We start from the raw sequence: 15,479 nt of genomic DNA, 5'->3' as shown, positions 1-15,479 counted from the left end.
CCCGTCCCCAGCCCCAGCCCGCCCACCCTCCGCCGTGTGGCAGAGCTCCTGGCTCCCCTCAAGCCACTTCAAAGTCTTCAGACCACGACGCCTGACCGAGCACAGCCAGACAGGCAGGCAGGGCTGCAGCGTGGATGGTGAGAGGTGCCCCAGAGAGGCTGTGGCAGGAAGAAACCAGAGTACTGAACAGGGCCAGGAGGAATTTCATTGATTGCAAAAAAAAAAAAAAAAAAAAAAAGAAAAAAAAAAAAGACAGAAACCTCCACGGCCACCCAGTAGCAGAACTCAAATCAGGAAAACCCCCCAGGTATCGCCTGACACCCTGTTCCAGCAGTGACGTGAGAGATGGTAACGGTTCGCAGAAGGGGTCTCCTTGCTGCACAGTGCCCGTCTGCTTTCGGCCCCTTGCTGCTACCCTCCCCTCCAAAAGACTCCTTATCCTCCCCTCACCCCTGAGAACCACGTTTGACTGTGCACCCCTCCCCTCCCCCCAGATGAAACCAACGAAAAGTTAAAATTATTTACACTTTTAGCCATTTAAAAACCCAATAAAATAAGATTGCATATGTCCTACCGGGGATGTGGGTATTAGCAGCAGCTACAGCTAGCTCAGTACTCTGCGTGCAAAACGAAAGACAAACAGAAGACAGACCAAAATACTGCACCATTACTAGGAAGCGTTTGCTGGGGTTGGTGTTTCGATTGTGGCATAAGGCTTCTAGGAGCTGGCTCCTCCCCGGCCGCAGGGCAGGGGCATCTCCCACTCAGCCGGCGAAGGCCAGGCTCTAGAAGGATGGAAAGGATTTGTTATTCCAGACACAGCACATTAACACTGATGCATTTCCATCCCAGTCAACACAAACATCTAAAAACCCACTGCACGTTCACCGCCTGTGTTCTTCCTTCTTTCCAGTGATGATGGAGGAAAAGGGGGCGCATGAAGAAGACCTAAGACATAGCTGCTGTCATCACTGCCACCTCCTCCTCATCTCCTTGCTTTGGCAGCTCAGCAAATGTGGGAGAGTGGGGAGCCGGAGCAGCAGGAGACTCTTGTGCCTCCTGCTCCTCTCCAAGCCCCAGCTCTACATCCATTTGCTCCAGCTCCCCCTGATCCAGTAGCTCAAAGTCATCTGCTTCCTCCTCATCCTCTGGTGAAGCCACTGTCTCCATCTCCACCACTTCGGTCTCTGACAGCTGTGCTTGGAAGCTCAGTTTCTCTTCAGGCTCGGTGGGCAGGAACTCAGAGAGGGAGGGCCCCTCACTGGCCTCCGAGGACCGCAGTAGGGCAGAGAGGGTGTTCTGCACCGCTGTGGTAATGGCAGTGGTGACAATCTCCTCGCTCAGCGTGTCAATGCAGATGCCCAGGCCCGGGGCGGGGACAGTCTTTGGCTCTGCGTTGCCTCCTGCCACTTGCCCACTCCCGTTGAAGTGCGTATTTACAAAATGGAGAGGAGATGCTAGGCGAAGGATAGAGATGTCAGAGTCCACGGCCGCCTCCTCTGCTGAGTCCAGCTCATGGGCAGCGTGGGCAAGCTCAGGACCCAGAGGCACACCAAATGCATCTTCATCGCTCTGTGGTCCCAGGTCTCTGGAATGATATTCTTCCACGGAGGGAAACTCTGCCAGGTCCTTGGAAAATGATTCCTCTGGCTCGCTGTGCAGGCTCTGCTGATCCAGGTCTGAAAGGCACCAGCATTAAGGCACAGGTCCCCTCACCTCGACCCAGGGCAGTGACACCTCCCACCCACCTCCCTTCAGCTGACACACCAGGACTTGCTTTTGGCCACCCTCCTAGCTCTGGGAGCACAGCAGGAAGGAGTCTACAGTTACTCCCTTCTCCCAGTGGCACAACTCACGTGGAGTGTCCCTCTTCTCATCCTGTTCCGTGCGCTGTGTGCTCAGACAGGACTTCCTTCTCCAGCTCATGCTCTCTGCATCCAGAGCCCTCCACTAAAACCCACAGGGTCAGGGAAATTGTGCTCACAGCATGTCACCTGCCTGTTCCTCCCCAGACACTCAGGTGACCACATCCAAGTGGTTACCTGCACGTTCCTCGCCACCAACCAGTCCTTGCCTGACCTTGTAAGTCTGACAGGGTGGGGTGTCTGACCTGTTTCACCCAACGTCATATATGGGCCTGTGACTATACAATGCAATTATTTCTGCAGGACTTTGTGGATGGCCTTGCTCCCTTGCTGGAGCGACAAGAAAACATTGTCTTGTGGAACAGTAATCAGTGCTGCGCTGCTGTTACTGCTTCCTCCTTTTAATGCTCTTCCCCCTGCAAATAGCTAGGTTCTCTCCCTGTGTTTGGAGGGACAGTTTTTCTGGGACAAAACACTTGGGGTCAGGAAGACAGTGAAGTGTCCCATCACACATACCTTCAGAAACGTCCGTCAGCTGTGGGGTGGTAGCCCTTGAGACAGAAAAGCCCCCGCTCTCCAGAATGGAAGCCTCTTCATCAGAGAGCTCAGAATCTGTGATTGACAGTGCCAGGGCAGTCTTTTTCACATCCACCTGCATGGGATGAAGGCAGAGGGACAAATTCCTGGGTGTCTAACACCCAGTGCTGCCTACGGGCACCTCGGCACAAACCAGAGCTTCCAGGCAGAAGTCCCTTGCTGGACAGACTGCACAGGGACAGCATGAAGGCAAGAGGAGGCCGGGCAAAATGCTCACTGCACTGCCAGGGAAGGACAGTCTCAGCTATCTGGCTTTCCTGCAATAACTCAATGCCTGAAGCTTTGCCTGCTCTCAGTGGAGGAACCAAAAGAGCCAGGACAAGATGGGATCAGCCTGTAGGAGTCTCAGAAGGCTTTAATCCTTCTTCCTCTCCTGGGATCACCATGGAGCAAAATGCCCCTTCCCTTTTGCAGTCATGGTGGGCCTAATGAAGCCTTCTACAAGTAGCAGCACTTGAAGTATCTGCAATCCTTTGGAAGCTGAAGCTTCCCATCTCACAGCCCAGCTACACACCCAGAGCTCCTGTAATGGAGGACACTTGGTCCATTTCTGTGGTGCACATATAGAAAGGTCCCACCCAGTCTGACTGAGAGCAGGGAACTGCGTAAGAGACACCAGTGCTGCTCGTCTGCCTTTTCCAGGGGTGAGGAGCCTCGGCACGTTACACCAGGACAGCTGATTTCTTTAGGAGACACTCACATTCTCTGAACATGAAGTGTAACCATCAGAGCAATTCTGCAGGTCAGCAGGAGGCTGGAGCATGGCTCGCCCTGCCCTGCTGCTGCATCACCAGCCCTGTGGTGTTGAATTTTCAATACCCAGACTGGAGATAATGGCCTTCATCAAACTAAAACCCTTCTCCCCTTGGGATTCTGCAAAGAAGTTACTTGTTGCTCTGCTGTTCGTTATCAATGCAGCTGTACTCAGACCACCCCTTGGCTCTCAAGCTGCTACAGACCAGAGAGGAGGGCTTGTTTCCTGCACAGCATTTTGTGTTCTTACCACTGGGGAGAAGCCTGACAGTTCTGCCTCACTCTCACTCTCTGTCTCCGCTGTTGGCTCATCACCTGCTGCAGGTTCACTCTTCCCTTGTCGCTCTATGAGAAAGAGAAGAAAGGCTTTACATGAGACTGAAGGAATTTTATGCCTTTATAGATCAGTTTCCCATGACTTCTACTACCCTGTGAAACTGCACAGGTTTCCAGAAGCCCACGGTTCCCATAGACAACTGTAATCTGTTGCTCTCGTTTGCTTTTCCCAGAATCACCTGCCCAGTTGCTCTACCCATAACCCTCAAGTTTCAGTCTGTTTCCCCTGCTCCACTGCAGCCTTTCACCACACAGTGTTGGCAGACCTGCTCCCCCGTTGTCCCTTTGCTAGGGCTCCATCCTGGGAGTACGGCACCAGAAAAAGTCAGAGCAAAGCTGCATCCTTACTCTTCTTCTCATGCTTGTGGTGCAGCGTCTCTGCCTTCATACTGTAGTCCAGTTTCATCAGGACAGGCTCCAAACGTGTGTACATCCTCTGGATCAGCTCGTGGTAGACCACCAGAGGCCAGAGCAGAATGCTGAGCACTGCGAACACAGGATGTGGGGAGTGTGAGAGTCAGACCAAGCACAACCCAGCCCTTTCCAGGGTACCAGCAAGAAACTCTGCATCAAGGGAAGCGCAGTTGAATGGCATTTGTTTTCCCATCTGACTCTGCCTAAAACCCTCATCCATGGTTATTCTTACTCATTCAAAGCTGCTCAATTAACCAGGTTTTCCTAACAGATCTCTGTTAGGATATGGATTCATGTTAGGATGAAGCATAAGCCCTCCCCTTCAGCCACTGCATCTCAGCCCCAACATGCAATAGAGGCCTTGAAATAAGGTTATTAAAACTAAAAATCACCAGAACTTTTATAAGGGTAGCAGCATAGAGCTCGTATGTAGATGGGCTAGCAGCAGACCACCTGGATAGCCTTCAGAGTTAGCAGGGACTCAGGATGCAGCGAGAAAGGTCTTATTTGCTAAACATGCAGCTTCGTTAACAACTCTCTTGGTATAGATTTGCCCACTCTAGGAACTGAGAGACTGCAGGTTTCTGCTTCTCTGGGACCTCACCAGCACAGCCCTAGCCATGAGTAGAAGAGGAAGGCAATGTTATAGCGACGGCTCCCTCTCCTGACTGTGCAGTTGCACTGCATGCAAACACGTAAAGCAAGAGACTTCCCAGAGCACATTGCCTGTATTGATTAATAATCTAGCACAGATCCCGCCAAGAAAACCACAAATATGCTTCTACCAGCATATCAATAGCACAGTTAGGTCATGTTTCAGCTTAAGTCAGAGAAGAGAGCTGCTTATACTCACAAATGATGTAGGAGATCATTATGCCTGGAACATAGTGTCCAACTACAGCCAGAATCAGGCAGCCTGAACAGACACTCATGCAGAACTGAAGGAAGAGAGAGGAACAAACAGAAGTGACAAGAGGCAGAGTTATACCTACGCAACCAATGCAGGAAACCCAGTTAGAGCAAAATGAGGGATGCTCCTAACAAAGTCAGTACACCAGCTTTGCACTGAGTACATTCACAGATGCTGACAGTCACAACTCAGACAGCTTGGCTGGGTTAAGCTGTAAGCATTAGAGGTTCAAGCACAGGAAGGCAAAGGTAACCCGAGACCCCAATAAAATGCATCAAAACTTTATTGAACAGTTCTTTATGAAGTAAATGGAGTTCCCTGAGCCTAGGATGGGGTACTGCAAATTGCCACTTTAGAGTACATCTCCCCTGCAGAGGTCAGCACTTTAAGAGAAGCCTGTACCGTCCCAACGGAGACAGGAAGCTGTTAGTCACCAGATGCTGTGCCACTGCTTCACAATAAACCAGCTGGCAGAATAACTAGCAGAACCCATGCTCCCACCAGATCAGGGCCTTCCTCTTCTGGAAAAAGTGAAGTATAATGGTGCAGCCCTTAGGGCTTGTCCTACATTCTCCTGGGGAGGGGAGAAGTGAGAACAGACACCCTGCAAGCCAAGGCATGGGTTCAAATATCGACTAAATCCCGCAACGAAGGGTTTAATTCATAATGGAAAGGGTCTACAAAAGCTGGGGTCCTCTAAGGGCTTTGCTCTCAATGAATTCACGCTTTATGGGCATCTTGTTCCCAGTCTCCTACTCCCTGTAGTTAAGACAGTGTTTTAACAGAAAAGGAGTAATCAGCAGTGACCCACTCCTTTCGGCACAACAGACCTCAGCAAGCCTGATACAATCCTGCTAGCTGGTCTGTCCTACTGTTTGTGATGCTGAGGCAACTCCTGCCTACAAACCCTTTCCAAACAACACACATCACAGCCATCAGAACATGGTTTACAACAAGTTTCCATGCACTTAGAAACACCGCTGCATTTGGACCCTGCTAGCTACAATCTCGGCTAGCAAAATAGGTAGGACCAGCTTAAAGGGCTGAATGGAGCCTGCGAAAGGAGCAGAGACTGTAGGCTCCCCTTTTTTCTCCCTGCTTCCAATCTAAGAGCTTCCTTTGCATGCTAAGAAAGAAAACTAAGTATAGCTAGCCATTCACAGAAGGGGGTAAGTTCAGTTTCAGTTTACAAATACTGGAAGCAAATTACTCATTATTTAAGCTTCCCATGACACCAAGTCTGAAAGGAATGAACAGCAAATGTTAAACAGGGATAGCAAATGTAAAAATATTGATTTGACATTATTCCATCTCCTGCCACTAGTAATGGAAACAAAAGCCCCTGCAGAGAAGAGCAGGTATCTCCAGCTTACCTTGGCAGGATTTTGCCTCTTGTACTGTAGCAGTTCCTGCAGGTACAGTCTGAAGGTGACCCAACTCTCTGCCAGACAGTGGCACAGCTCAGGGACACTGAGCAGGTGAGGTTGTGCCCCTGAAGTCACCCCCTCACTAGAGACAGACAAGAGCAAGAAGACAATCTTTGAACAGAGTCTGTTTTGTTGCGGGGAAAACAGAGATCCCTACCAAAGACTTGACAATACCGACTGCATCTTCAACTGAACTATGGAAGATGCTTGATTTGGAGACACTTTTTTTTTTCCCTTTAATCAGGAAGAGAACCAAGCAGCAGCAGCAGACACCATGCCACAGCACTCCTATGCCTCAGGTCCAAGATGCAAAGCGGTTTACTCAAAGCCATGCAGACTGAAGCGCTGGAGGTGCAACTAGTCACATGGCCTCCTCTGGCACAAAGTCCAACGTAGCCAAAGTATGGTGCTCAGACCTATAACCGTGGCCAAGAATGGGATGCAAACTGCACCACCACAGACACCACATATGGCCTACAAAAGTCAGTCTTGGGGATTTCCTTCTCTCTGGTGGATTCTTAAAATAGTCCAGAATAGATCCAGGGAAGAAACCTGAGAGAGTTCCTGACATCAGAAGTGCTTGAGCTTTATTACTACTGAAAGAACATTAGCTTTCCCCAGAGTCTGAAACTGTGGCTCCTGAGCTGATAAGCAGCTCCCAGCGCAGGAGAAATTGCAACCAGTATTTCACAGCAGGAGCCATGCAGTCTATCAACAGCAGCAAAAAGGGCAGGTGATATCACCACACTAAATTAAGGCTTGCCCACTCTCCCCTCTCACCAAAGACATCAGTGAGCTTACCTCTCCCCTCCTGGCTCCTCTGACAGCTGTGCTGTAGAGAGAACACAGCAGATTAGTCAGCCAAGTGAAAAACACAACCTCACATTTTTACCACTTGAACAGAGCAGAGCTGGAGATGTATCATCCTCAGCTAGGGATGCACCCTGGGGACCTTCTCCGTGCCCTCATGCAGGCAGGAATCACTGGCTTGAAGTTTGAGCTGTGCAAGCTTCAGTGGAGACTCAGGGCAGCCAGAGCACTGGTCTCAGGGTACCCCAGCACACCTTGCAACCTGTGTTGACAAATATGTGGCATGACACTCGTATCTGAGGTGCACCCTGCCACTAGCATGTGGGCTCTCAGCTGCAGGGATTGTACAGCTTGCCCCAGCATCCCACGCATCTGGGCAGTGCCATCCCCAAGGCAGCTGCCTAGCCCTTATCATTCACAGAGGGCTGCCAGCTCAGTCCCTGAGCTGGGCAAAGCTTCAGCTCCCATCTCAGAGCTCAACATGGCACCAGGTCTGAGCTGCATTTCCCACTGATCAGCCCAGACCACAGTCCCTGTGGAAGGATGCTGTGCACAAATATGAGAGATCTCCACACCGTCTCTATCTTTTCCCATGGAATTAAGTAACAAATAGCAGTCTTGTGTATAATTATCTAATTTTAGGGCTGTCATGGTTTTAGCTGGGATAGAGTTAATCATCTTCACTGTAGCTGGCATAGTGCTGTTTTGGACTTAGTATGAAAATAATGTTGATAACACACCGATGTTTTAGTTGTTGCTGGGTAGTGCTTATACTAGTCAAGGACTTTTCTAGCTTCCCATGCTCTGCTGGGTGCACAAGAAGCCAGGAGCGGAGGGGGCACAGCTAAGAGAGCAGATTCAAACTGGCCAAAGGGATATTCCATACCATGTAATGTCATGCCCAGTATGTTAACCAGGAGGAGCTGGCCAGGGGAGGCAGGGAGCAATCGCGGCTCGGGGACCAGCAGCATCGGTTGGCGGGTTGTGAGCGGCTGTATTGTTTGTGTTTTGGCTTTTTTTTCCCTTTTCCCCTTTTCCTTTTTATTATATTATCATTATTGTTATTATTACCATAATAATTATCATTATTATTTTATTTTAATTATTAAACTGTTCTTATCTCAACCCACAAGTTTTTTTTTTCTTTTGCTTTTGCTCTTCCAATTCTCTCCCCCATTCCACAGGGGTGGGGGGAGTGAGCGAGCGGCTGCATAGTGTTTAGTTGCTGATGGGGGCTGAACTACAACATGTCCCCTGACAGCCCTTTGTGCAAGGCACAGATATAGCTATGCTCCTAAAGTCTGGCAGTCTGGATAAGAGCGAGGGAAAGTTTCTCCCATTCCTCTCTGCACCCACCCCAGCGATGATCAAACAGGGACTCACTCCGTGCAGTACTGAGGGGAGGAGTGGTGTTTCAAAGGCAGAGGTCACATATGATTATGCTCTGCCTTTAGATACATAGAGGAAAAAAAACCCAATTATTTCTATGACAACTGGAACTCACGAGCCTGGCTACCCATGGATTTGGGTGTCCTGACTAGCTGACTAGTGCCTGGAGATGTACAGGGCTCAACCAAAGCTCTTGAAGCAACACAGTCTTTATAAGTCTCCTGCATTTAACATGCCCTGATCGTGCTGCAAAGAACCCTTGAGGTCTACCATCCTCTACCTGTCAGCCTAATGTCCTAAAGCTGGTAGGGACAGATACATCTTTGATGCTGTCTGGCCCACAGCAAACTTGGTTCAGGCCATCCAAGAGGTTCTAAAAATCAGTAGGACTCTATGCCCCACACTGCAAGTCACCATATAAACAGGACTAAAAATAAAGGTTGGCAGTTTATGTTCAAAGTCCAGGCTGCTGTTGGAAACGGGCTTAAAAATGCAATGTGAGCAAAAAGGGGTTTGAATCCTCCCTGGAGCCATCAGCCAGATGCAAAGCCCAAGAGCGGCAACAACTCCCCCAGGGAAACGCACAGAAGAGGTGAACATCACGCTGCTAACACCCAGTGAGACTTCAGACTGCAGTTCAAGCTGCCAAAGAGAGCAACTGCTTGTAGCAGCCTTGCCACCATTCTCCCAAGTCACAGGACGTTGGGCCAAGTATGTCAGACTCCTCCTACCACTGCAGGCACTGCACCAGGCAGCTTGCACAGTGCAGTGGAGTGGGAGGCCATCACCCAGGGAGGAGGCGATTCTTTGAAAGCATGACCCAGATTTCCAGTAATCAGGCCTGACAAGGGGAGTCAACTGCTCTCAGACTGGGCTGCCCACCCACTCCTATGCCCATGACCACTTGGCACAGCGGCCAGAGCAGCTGGCAAGCACAGCTCACAGAGGGAGCTCAGGGTGCAAAGTGAATATTATGAATGCAGCTCCACGCCTATGGGGAGGTTGCTTCTCTCATGCAACCGCCATTGCTGTATTTTGTTATTGTGCTCAGGAATCTAAAGCTGCTTAATTGCAGCATGCAGAAATTCAGCTATATCTCAAAGCCTCATCTATTACCTGCACTAAATCACCAAATAAATTACATTTGGCACTGGCCTGTCTGTGACGGCTGGCTATACTGGTTGTACCAGCTACCAAACGAGGTGCTGGGATCCTTGCTGTGCTCTGCTGGACAGATGGGCCAGCAACACAGTAAGCGGGACGGCACAGGAACCACGCTCCTCTCTGACTGGCTGCAGGAATCCAAGCCATCCAAAATATGCCAGCAGAGGGAGTGAAACAATTCTCGTCAGTTGCTTCTGAAGGTTTCAGAGACGTTTTGGGGAGCTGCACAACATTTCAGCAGGCTGCAGAGTGTTCACGTGATTTCAACTATCTGGCAAAACACAAGCTGTCTTTAAAGTCAACAGTATCTTGCTTCCTGTAGTAGAGTAGTCTGCTGCTGTCCATCCCAAAGCACTGGACTCTTACAGCAGTTGGAGGAACAGCCCAAACACAAAAAACCTATAGCATTTCTGACAGGACATGTTCACTGAGGTAAGGCTTAACTCCAACCTGTGCTGCAATACTGTCTAGCACTAGTACAACTAAGCCAGCAAGCAGGGCACACACAGCTGGCCTCAGATCACCAATGACCAGCTGAAATCTTCCTGTCTGCACTTCACATCAGATTGTGGATTAATAGAAACCACTTGACATACACCAGGCTCTTCTGGGAGACCAGGCAGCTGCACAAGAGTTTAGCTTACATGGTGGTACTGACAAATTATGGCTGATGGATTCCTTGGCTCTTACAGGTTTTCAATGCTTCCCCTAGAGGCATTCTTCATCTGTGTGTAAACTTTAGCTAGAAAGCAGGGGCCCTTTTTAAGGAGTACTAGCATTATACTGCAATGCAGGATTTGCTAAAACTCTTCTATGCTACACTCTCCTACACTGATCAAAACACTGTTGCCAAACAACAGCACAGAAAACATCCCTACTTGACACCCATTTCAGGAGAAAGTGGAGGTGCTTCCTAAGTCCTTAAATAATATTTAAGTGGAACCCCACGTAGAGGTGGTTACATATGGAGAAAATACCTTGTGTGGGAGCTGAAAATATGCAGTCCCTTCTGGCAGGACCTAAAAAGGTTGTGCATCCTGCTGCTGTTAGCGCGTGCCTGATCAGTGTGTGAGTAAATGCAAAATACATGCTGAGGTTTTAGCATTCCTTCAGAAGTGATGTTATGAGCAGTCACCCGAGACTTACAGAACTGCCACAAGCTGAGGTTTGTGTATATACGTGCTAACTCTCGAAGGTGTGGTACTGACCTACTTCCAAAATCTCCAGGAAAGGCTTACAGGAAGCACTGAGGAGGAAAGCCACAAAGCTGCAGCTCTGCTTCAGCGGGAAGCAAGAGCCACACAAGAACCCCTAAGCATTCAGCAGTGCCAATTCAATGGGAGGCCCCTCAGGAATGCAAAGCACCGCTCCTTCCTTGTGGAGGCTGAGGAAACATGGTCCAGTGGACCATGTGGAAATCAGGGCTTGACCTAACAAGGCACATCAGAAAGGTATCCCCGCTCTTTGCTGTCAGCAGCACGAATGCAGCAGGGAGTGAAGTATGGGGAAGAACATCACTGAGGAGCAGCTTGGTAGGATGTACACTGACTTCTTGCAGAGCTGATGACACATGATTAGCCTAACCCCTGGTGTGTTGTTTTGGTTTTGGGGGTTTGGGGCTGTTTTTCTTTTATTCCTCACTGCTCTGCATCATATAAATTGATTTCAGTATGGATTTCCTATTTCTTCTGTGATGATAACTTCTACAGGCCTGGTACTTGCTCGAGCGATTCTACCCCCACATGCGTCAATGAAACCATTTTGTACTGGACACCAGGCTTTTGCATTTCTGGACATGTTTCAAGTGAGATGTTTTGAGTTGGCTTTAAACTATGCCCTTAAAAAACCAATGTGAATAAGCAGGAAATTAAATTGGCCAGTCCAGTTTGGCTGCCTAGTTACCAGAACCACACAAAGCAAACAGTTTCAAGACTACAGCTGAAACATATCTAATCTTATCAGGACTTCTGTGAAAGCACCCTTTAAGTCAGTACTCTTTTAGGTCAAATAAAGGGCACCTTACAAACACACATATAGAGGGGCTTTCATTCAGAAACCCTCCCTAGAGTAGGGGGGCAGGGATGGGGGCCCCAAGCTGCCTTTGAACAGCAGCAGTAGATGCAGTAGGCAGGTCTGGGTCCCGTCATTTAATGAACTCCAATGAAGGAGGCACTTAAAGCAGACAGCAGCCAATCCACGCCTGTCACCGTTATGAGGTTATTCCTCTTGTTGCTTTTGTGTCTAAGGTTGGCAAAGACCCTTCAATAAATGGGAAAGATAAGCCAAGCGATCAGACTCACTGATTAGCTGGACACCAGATGCTGTGCAGTACAGGTACAATACAATAACTGTCCCCGCTGTCAGACCTCATCATCCACTCTTCTACATGCTGCAGGGAGAAGTGGCTCTCATCTGCTCTGCCTCCTTCAGGGCAAAAGCCCATACTGCACTTAACTAAAGCACTTCAGCCCCCGTTTCCTTCCCCCAGTGCAGCTGGCCATATATGCTCAGACCTGGAATAATCTTTTCGCCACAACATTTGCAGAAGAGAAAGGACACAGCAGAAACACTGCATCATCCCCTGTCACCAGCTTCCCTGACAAGCTAGCTAGACCCCCTTAGCCACTCTCAAAACGAGCTACCCCCAGAACTTCTCAGCCCTGGGAACAATCCTCCCCATGCTCAGAGCGTTAGGATATATCCTAATAATCCTAATCCTGACACCAACAGGCAAGAGGCAGCACCAGTACTAAAGTCTGCAGTTACATCAGGAACAGGTCTTATGTGACCTATGAGAGAGCCAGGAAAGGACCAGCTGTGGCCATAGCCCAGCAGCTGGTAACACAAGAACAGTGGCACTAGCTACAGTACTACTCATCACATACCTGAGAAATCAAACAGGAACCTGGGCTTCCACCTCTCCAGCAAGAGGATGCCAAGAAGAGACATGCTGAGGAGAAAGAGGGGTCTCAGGGAAGTGGAGGAAAACAACCTAGAAGTCAAACGAGAAATTGTTAGGCAGGAAAAAGGCAGCAAGTCACTACTCTTGATGAGCAAACAGATACGGCTCAGTGTATGGCGGAGCAGAAACACCTGACTGCTACCGGCCGCTGCAGCAAGCACTGTACTCCACAGATACCCACCACAGCACGTTCTCAAATGGCGCCTTTGCCCACCACCAGACAGCTGACTACCTGCCATCGCCCAGCGCTCTCCTCCCTTCCTCCTGAGCTCCTCCTTCAGTTGTAAAACAAGGCTAGTGCTCGTATGCATGCAAGTCCCTCCAAATCCTCAAGGAGGAGGTTCTAGGTAATGAAAATACAGATTGCTGTAGAAGATGCGTTGAGAATCAGCTTGTTTGCCGAAAACTTACGTCCTGTTTGCCACCACGAGGTCCAGCATTACCTGCAGGTAGCACCAAAACACAGTCTGCACCTGCTTCTAGATGCCCATTCTTCTATCACAAACCTCTCCCTGTTTAATCAGAGCCTAGCACTTAAATGGTTTAGTTGCTCGCTTGACTCTATCATCAAACCTTTCATGTCCCTCAACAACACGTTGCCTTGAGCCAAACACCAGCTCACACAATACTACTCACACGTAGACGCACAACCCCACCATCAAAGAGTTTATCTCCCCACTCCATACAGATTCAACAGCAAACGTCCCAGCGTGGCGCCTGTGCCAGCAGTGGCTGTCTGCATTCCTCCTTTCCTCCACTGAAGAACCTCAACACTTCCCTACAGCTCAGAGCTCTTTTTAAGTGTCTCCAGAAACAATTGTCGGGAAAATACATTCACCCTCTCTCCTTTAACAAAAACTCCTCTCCAGAAAGGAAGAGCCACTCAGCTATTTTACCTTGCTCCTCTTCAGCAAGTATTTGCCAATAGCTAATTTCAAAAGTACCATACTGGTCAGAGTTGGAGATCACCTTGCCGTGCAGCGCAAGGAAGGGCTGTGCTCCCCACCAAGCCACAGTCAGGGGCAGAGGACTTGGAAGAGAGATCTGTCTCACTGGGCAGCACAGAATGAAAGCCACATGCTTTCCAAGAGCTTACAGGACTTGTAATGACCTAAACAACAATTTTTTAATCCGTTCTCACGGGACAACAATTCTGTAGCTTAACACAACAGCTCTGGAAGAATTTCCTCCTATTCCGCCTCATTTATGGATTGCAGTTGAAGGATGCTGACTGAATCCTCCGTAGGACCTTAAATAATTCCTCCCCTCCGTGATATTTAAATCCTGCTCCGCCATCCCATATTCTGGGCACTCTTTGTTATTCTCGACCTTTCTAAATGCCCTCCCTTAGCCACCATTGTCTAACACCCCTTCCATCTCATGGCACGCCTCTCCCCCTCCCACTAACTTCAAAACTCTGCATTCAGGCCTTTCTAGCTGGTAGAGAAGGCCAAAACCAATAAGCACCCAGCTACCACTTACACCTCTGATAATCGTATGGCTGAGGGAGCAGAATGTAAGTGGCCGCCTCAGAGCAACTTCAAAGGCTGTTTGGTCACATACTTTCCCCTTCTCTGACTTCAGAGTCTGTCCCTTCCTGTTTCATCTGCAACCAACATTTATCTCTTTCCCCGGCCAGTTTTGACCTTTTCTGCTGGGAAAGCCACTGGCTGAGAGGGTTTTTTTTGCCAGTAACTGACTCACTGTTTATGCAAACAAACAGGATGTTTTTCATTCCCATCCACAGCTGGGCTCTGCCACTCACACTCCTGGCTCCCTGTGCTGCTGCCCTGCCTGAGAGGCTGAGAACAGAAGGCAGGGCAGGGGGAACACGCTCATGTCCAAACAGAGTGGCTTTAGCCTTCGTGTGAAAAATCAGCACCCTCCAGAAAAAAAGATTAACAAGCAGAATGGCTTTAAAAAATGCCCCACGCAGCCTGCAGCTGCAGGAGGCCACGGGGCTTGCAGACTGTGATGATGGGGTGAAGCGAACCGATAAAACATGGATGCAAAAATTAACCAGAAACGTGCCTGGGCGAGCCTCCAGTTGGGCCCAGCTGCATTTTATTATCGCGGGGCAAATTCTGCCCAAGCTCCTGGTGCTTTCCCCCCTCAGGGAGGGGCCTGTTTATGCTTGTCGGCGGAAAACAACACAGGGTTACTCCTGGCTAAGCACATCCCACGGCGTGACGGAGCGAAGCGTTGCTGCACAGATACGGACCTTAGGCACGGCCCAGGGGGCGGCCGCCGGCCCCGGGGGCTCGCAAGCTGCCACACGCCGCTGCCCCCGCCGGGGGCTGGAGGAACAGCCACCGGGCTGCTGCCAGAGCCGCCCTCACCGGCCTGCGAGGCCTTGCCGGGGCAGACCCCGCTCCCGGCCTGGTCCCCCCCGCGGCCTACCCCCGCCCCGGCTCACCAGAGGGCCCCGCCGAGCGCGGCGGCGGTGACCAGGCTGTGCAGCGGCCTCTCCCACACCAACAGCCGCTGCGCCGCCACCAACGCTGCCTCCCAACCCCGCAGCCGCTGCCGCAGCGCCGCCGCCAGCCGCGCCGCTGCTGCTGCCGCCGCCTCTTCCTCCTCCTCCTCGGCCGCCGCCGCCGCCGCCTCCTCGGCCCGGCCGCTCGCCATGGCTGAGGGGGGTGAGGGAGAGACCGCTGTCACCGCAGACGGGACGGGACGGGACGGGGGGAAGGGGGGGGGCGAGCACTGCACCGGCCGGGGCTGGCGGCACCACCTCACGGGGACCGGCGGCCGCTGCCGCCGCGCGCATGCACAGCCCGCCCCACGGCGGGGAGGGACCGGCCGCGCGTGCGCCCTGAGGAAGGGCGGGAGCGGCGGGGCGCTGTGCGCAG

The 15,479-nt window shown here is 50.6% G+C and overlaps 1 protein-coding gene across 1 annotated transcript; it reads right to left on the bottom strand.

Annotated features, from left to right (window-relative positions):
• Window positions 1–511: 511 nt before the first annotated feature.
• On the bottom strand, window positions 512–15,410 carry RETREG2 (reticulophagy regulator family member 2). Its single transcript, XM_075093220.1, has 9 exons — window positions 15,044–15,410; window positions 12,551–12,657; window positions 7,104–7,134; window positions 6,249–6,384; window positions 4,819–4,903; window positions 3,900–4,037; window positions 3,466–3,560; window positions 2,382–2,517; window positions 512–1,679 (listed from the first exon to the last, which is right to left on the bottom strand). The coding sequence occupies exons 1-9, from the start codon at window positions 15,253–15,255 to the stop codon at window positions 949–951; spliced, it is 1,671 nt and encodes a 556-aa protein (XP_074949321.1). The 5' UTR covers window positions 15,256–15,410; the 3' UTR covers window positions 512–948.
• Between the last annotated feature and the right edge of the window lie 69 nt (window positions 15,411–15,479).

This window comes from Phalacrocorax aristotelis, chromosome 5 (genome assembly GCF_949628215.1).
Source record: "Phalacrocorax aristotelis chromosome 5, bGulAri2.1, whole genome shotgun sequence".
Lineage (NCBI taxonomy): Eukaryota > Metazoa > Chordata > Aves > Suliformes > Phalacrocoracidae > Phalacrocorax > Phalacrocorax aristotelis.
The sequence above is the reverse complement of the archived record's forward strand: the minus strand, read 5'-3'. Positions and strand labels throughout refer to the sequence as shown.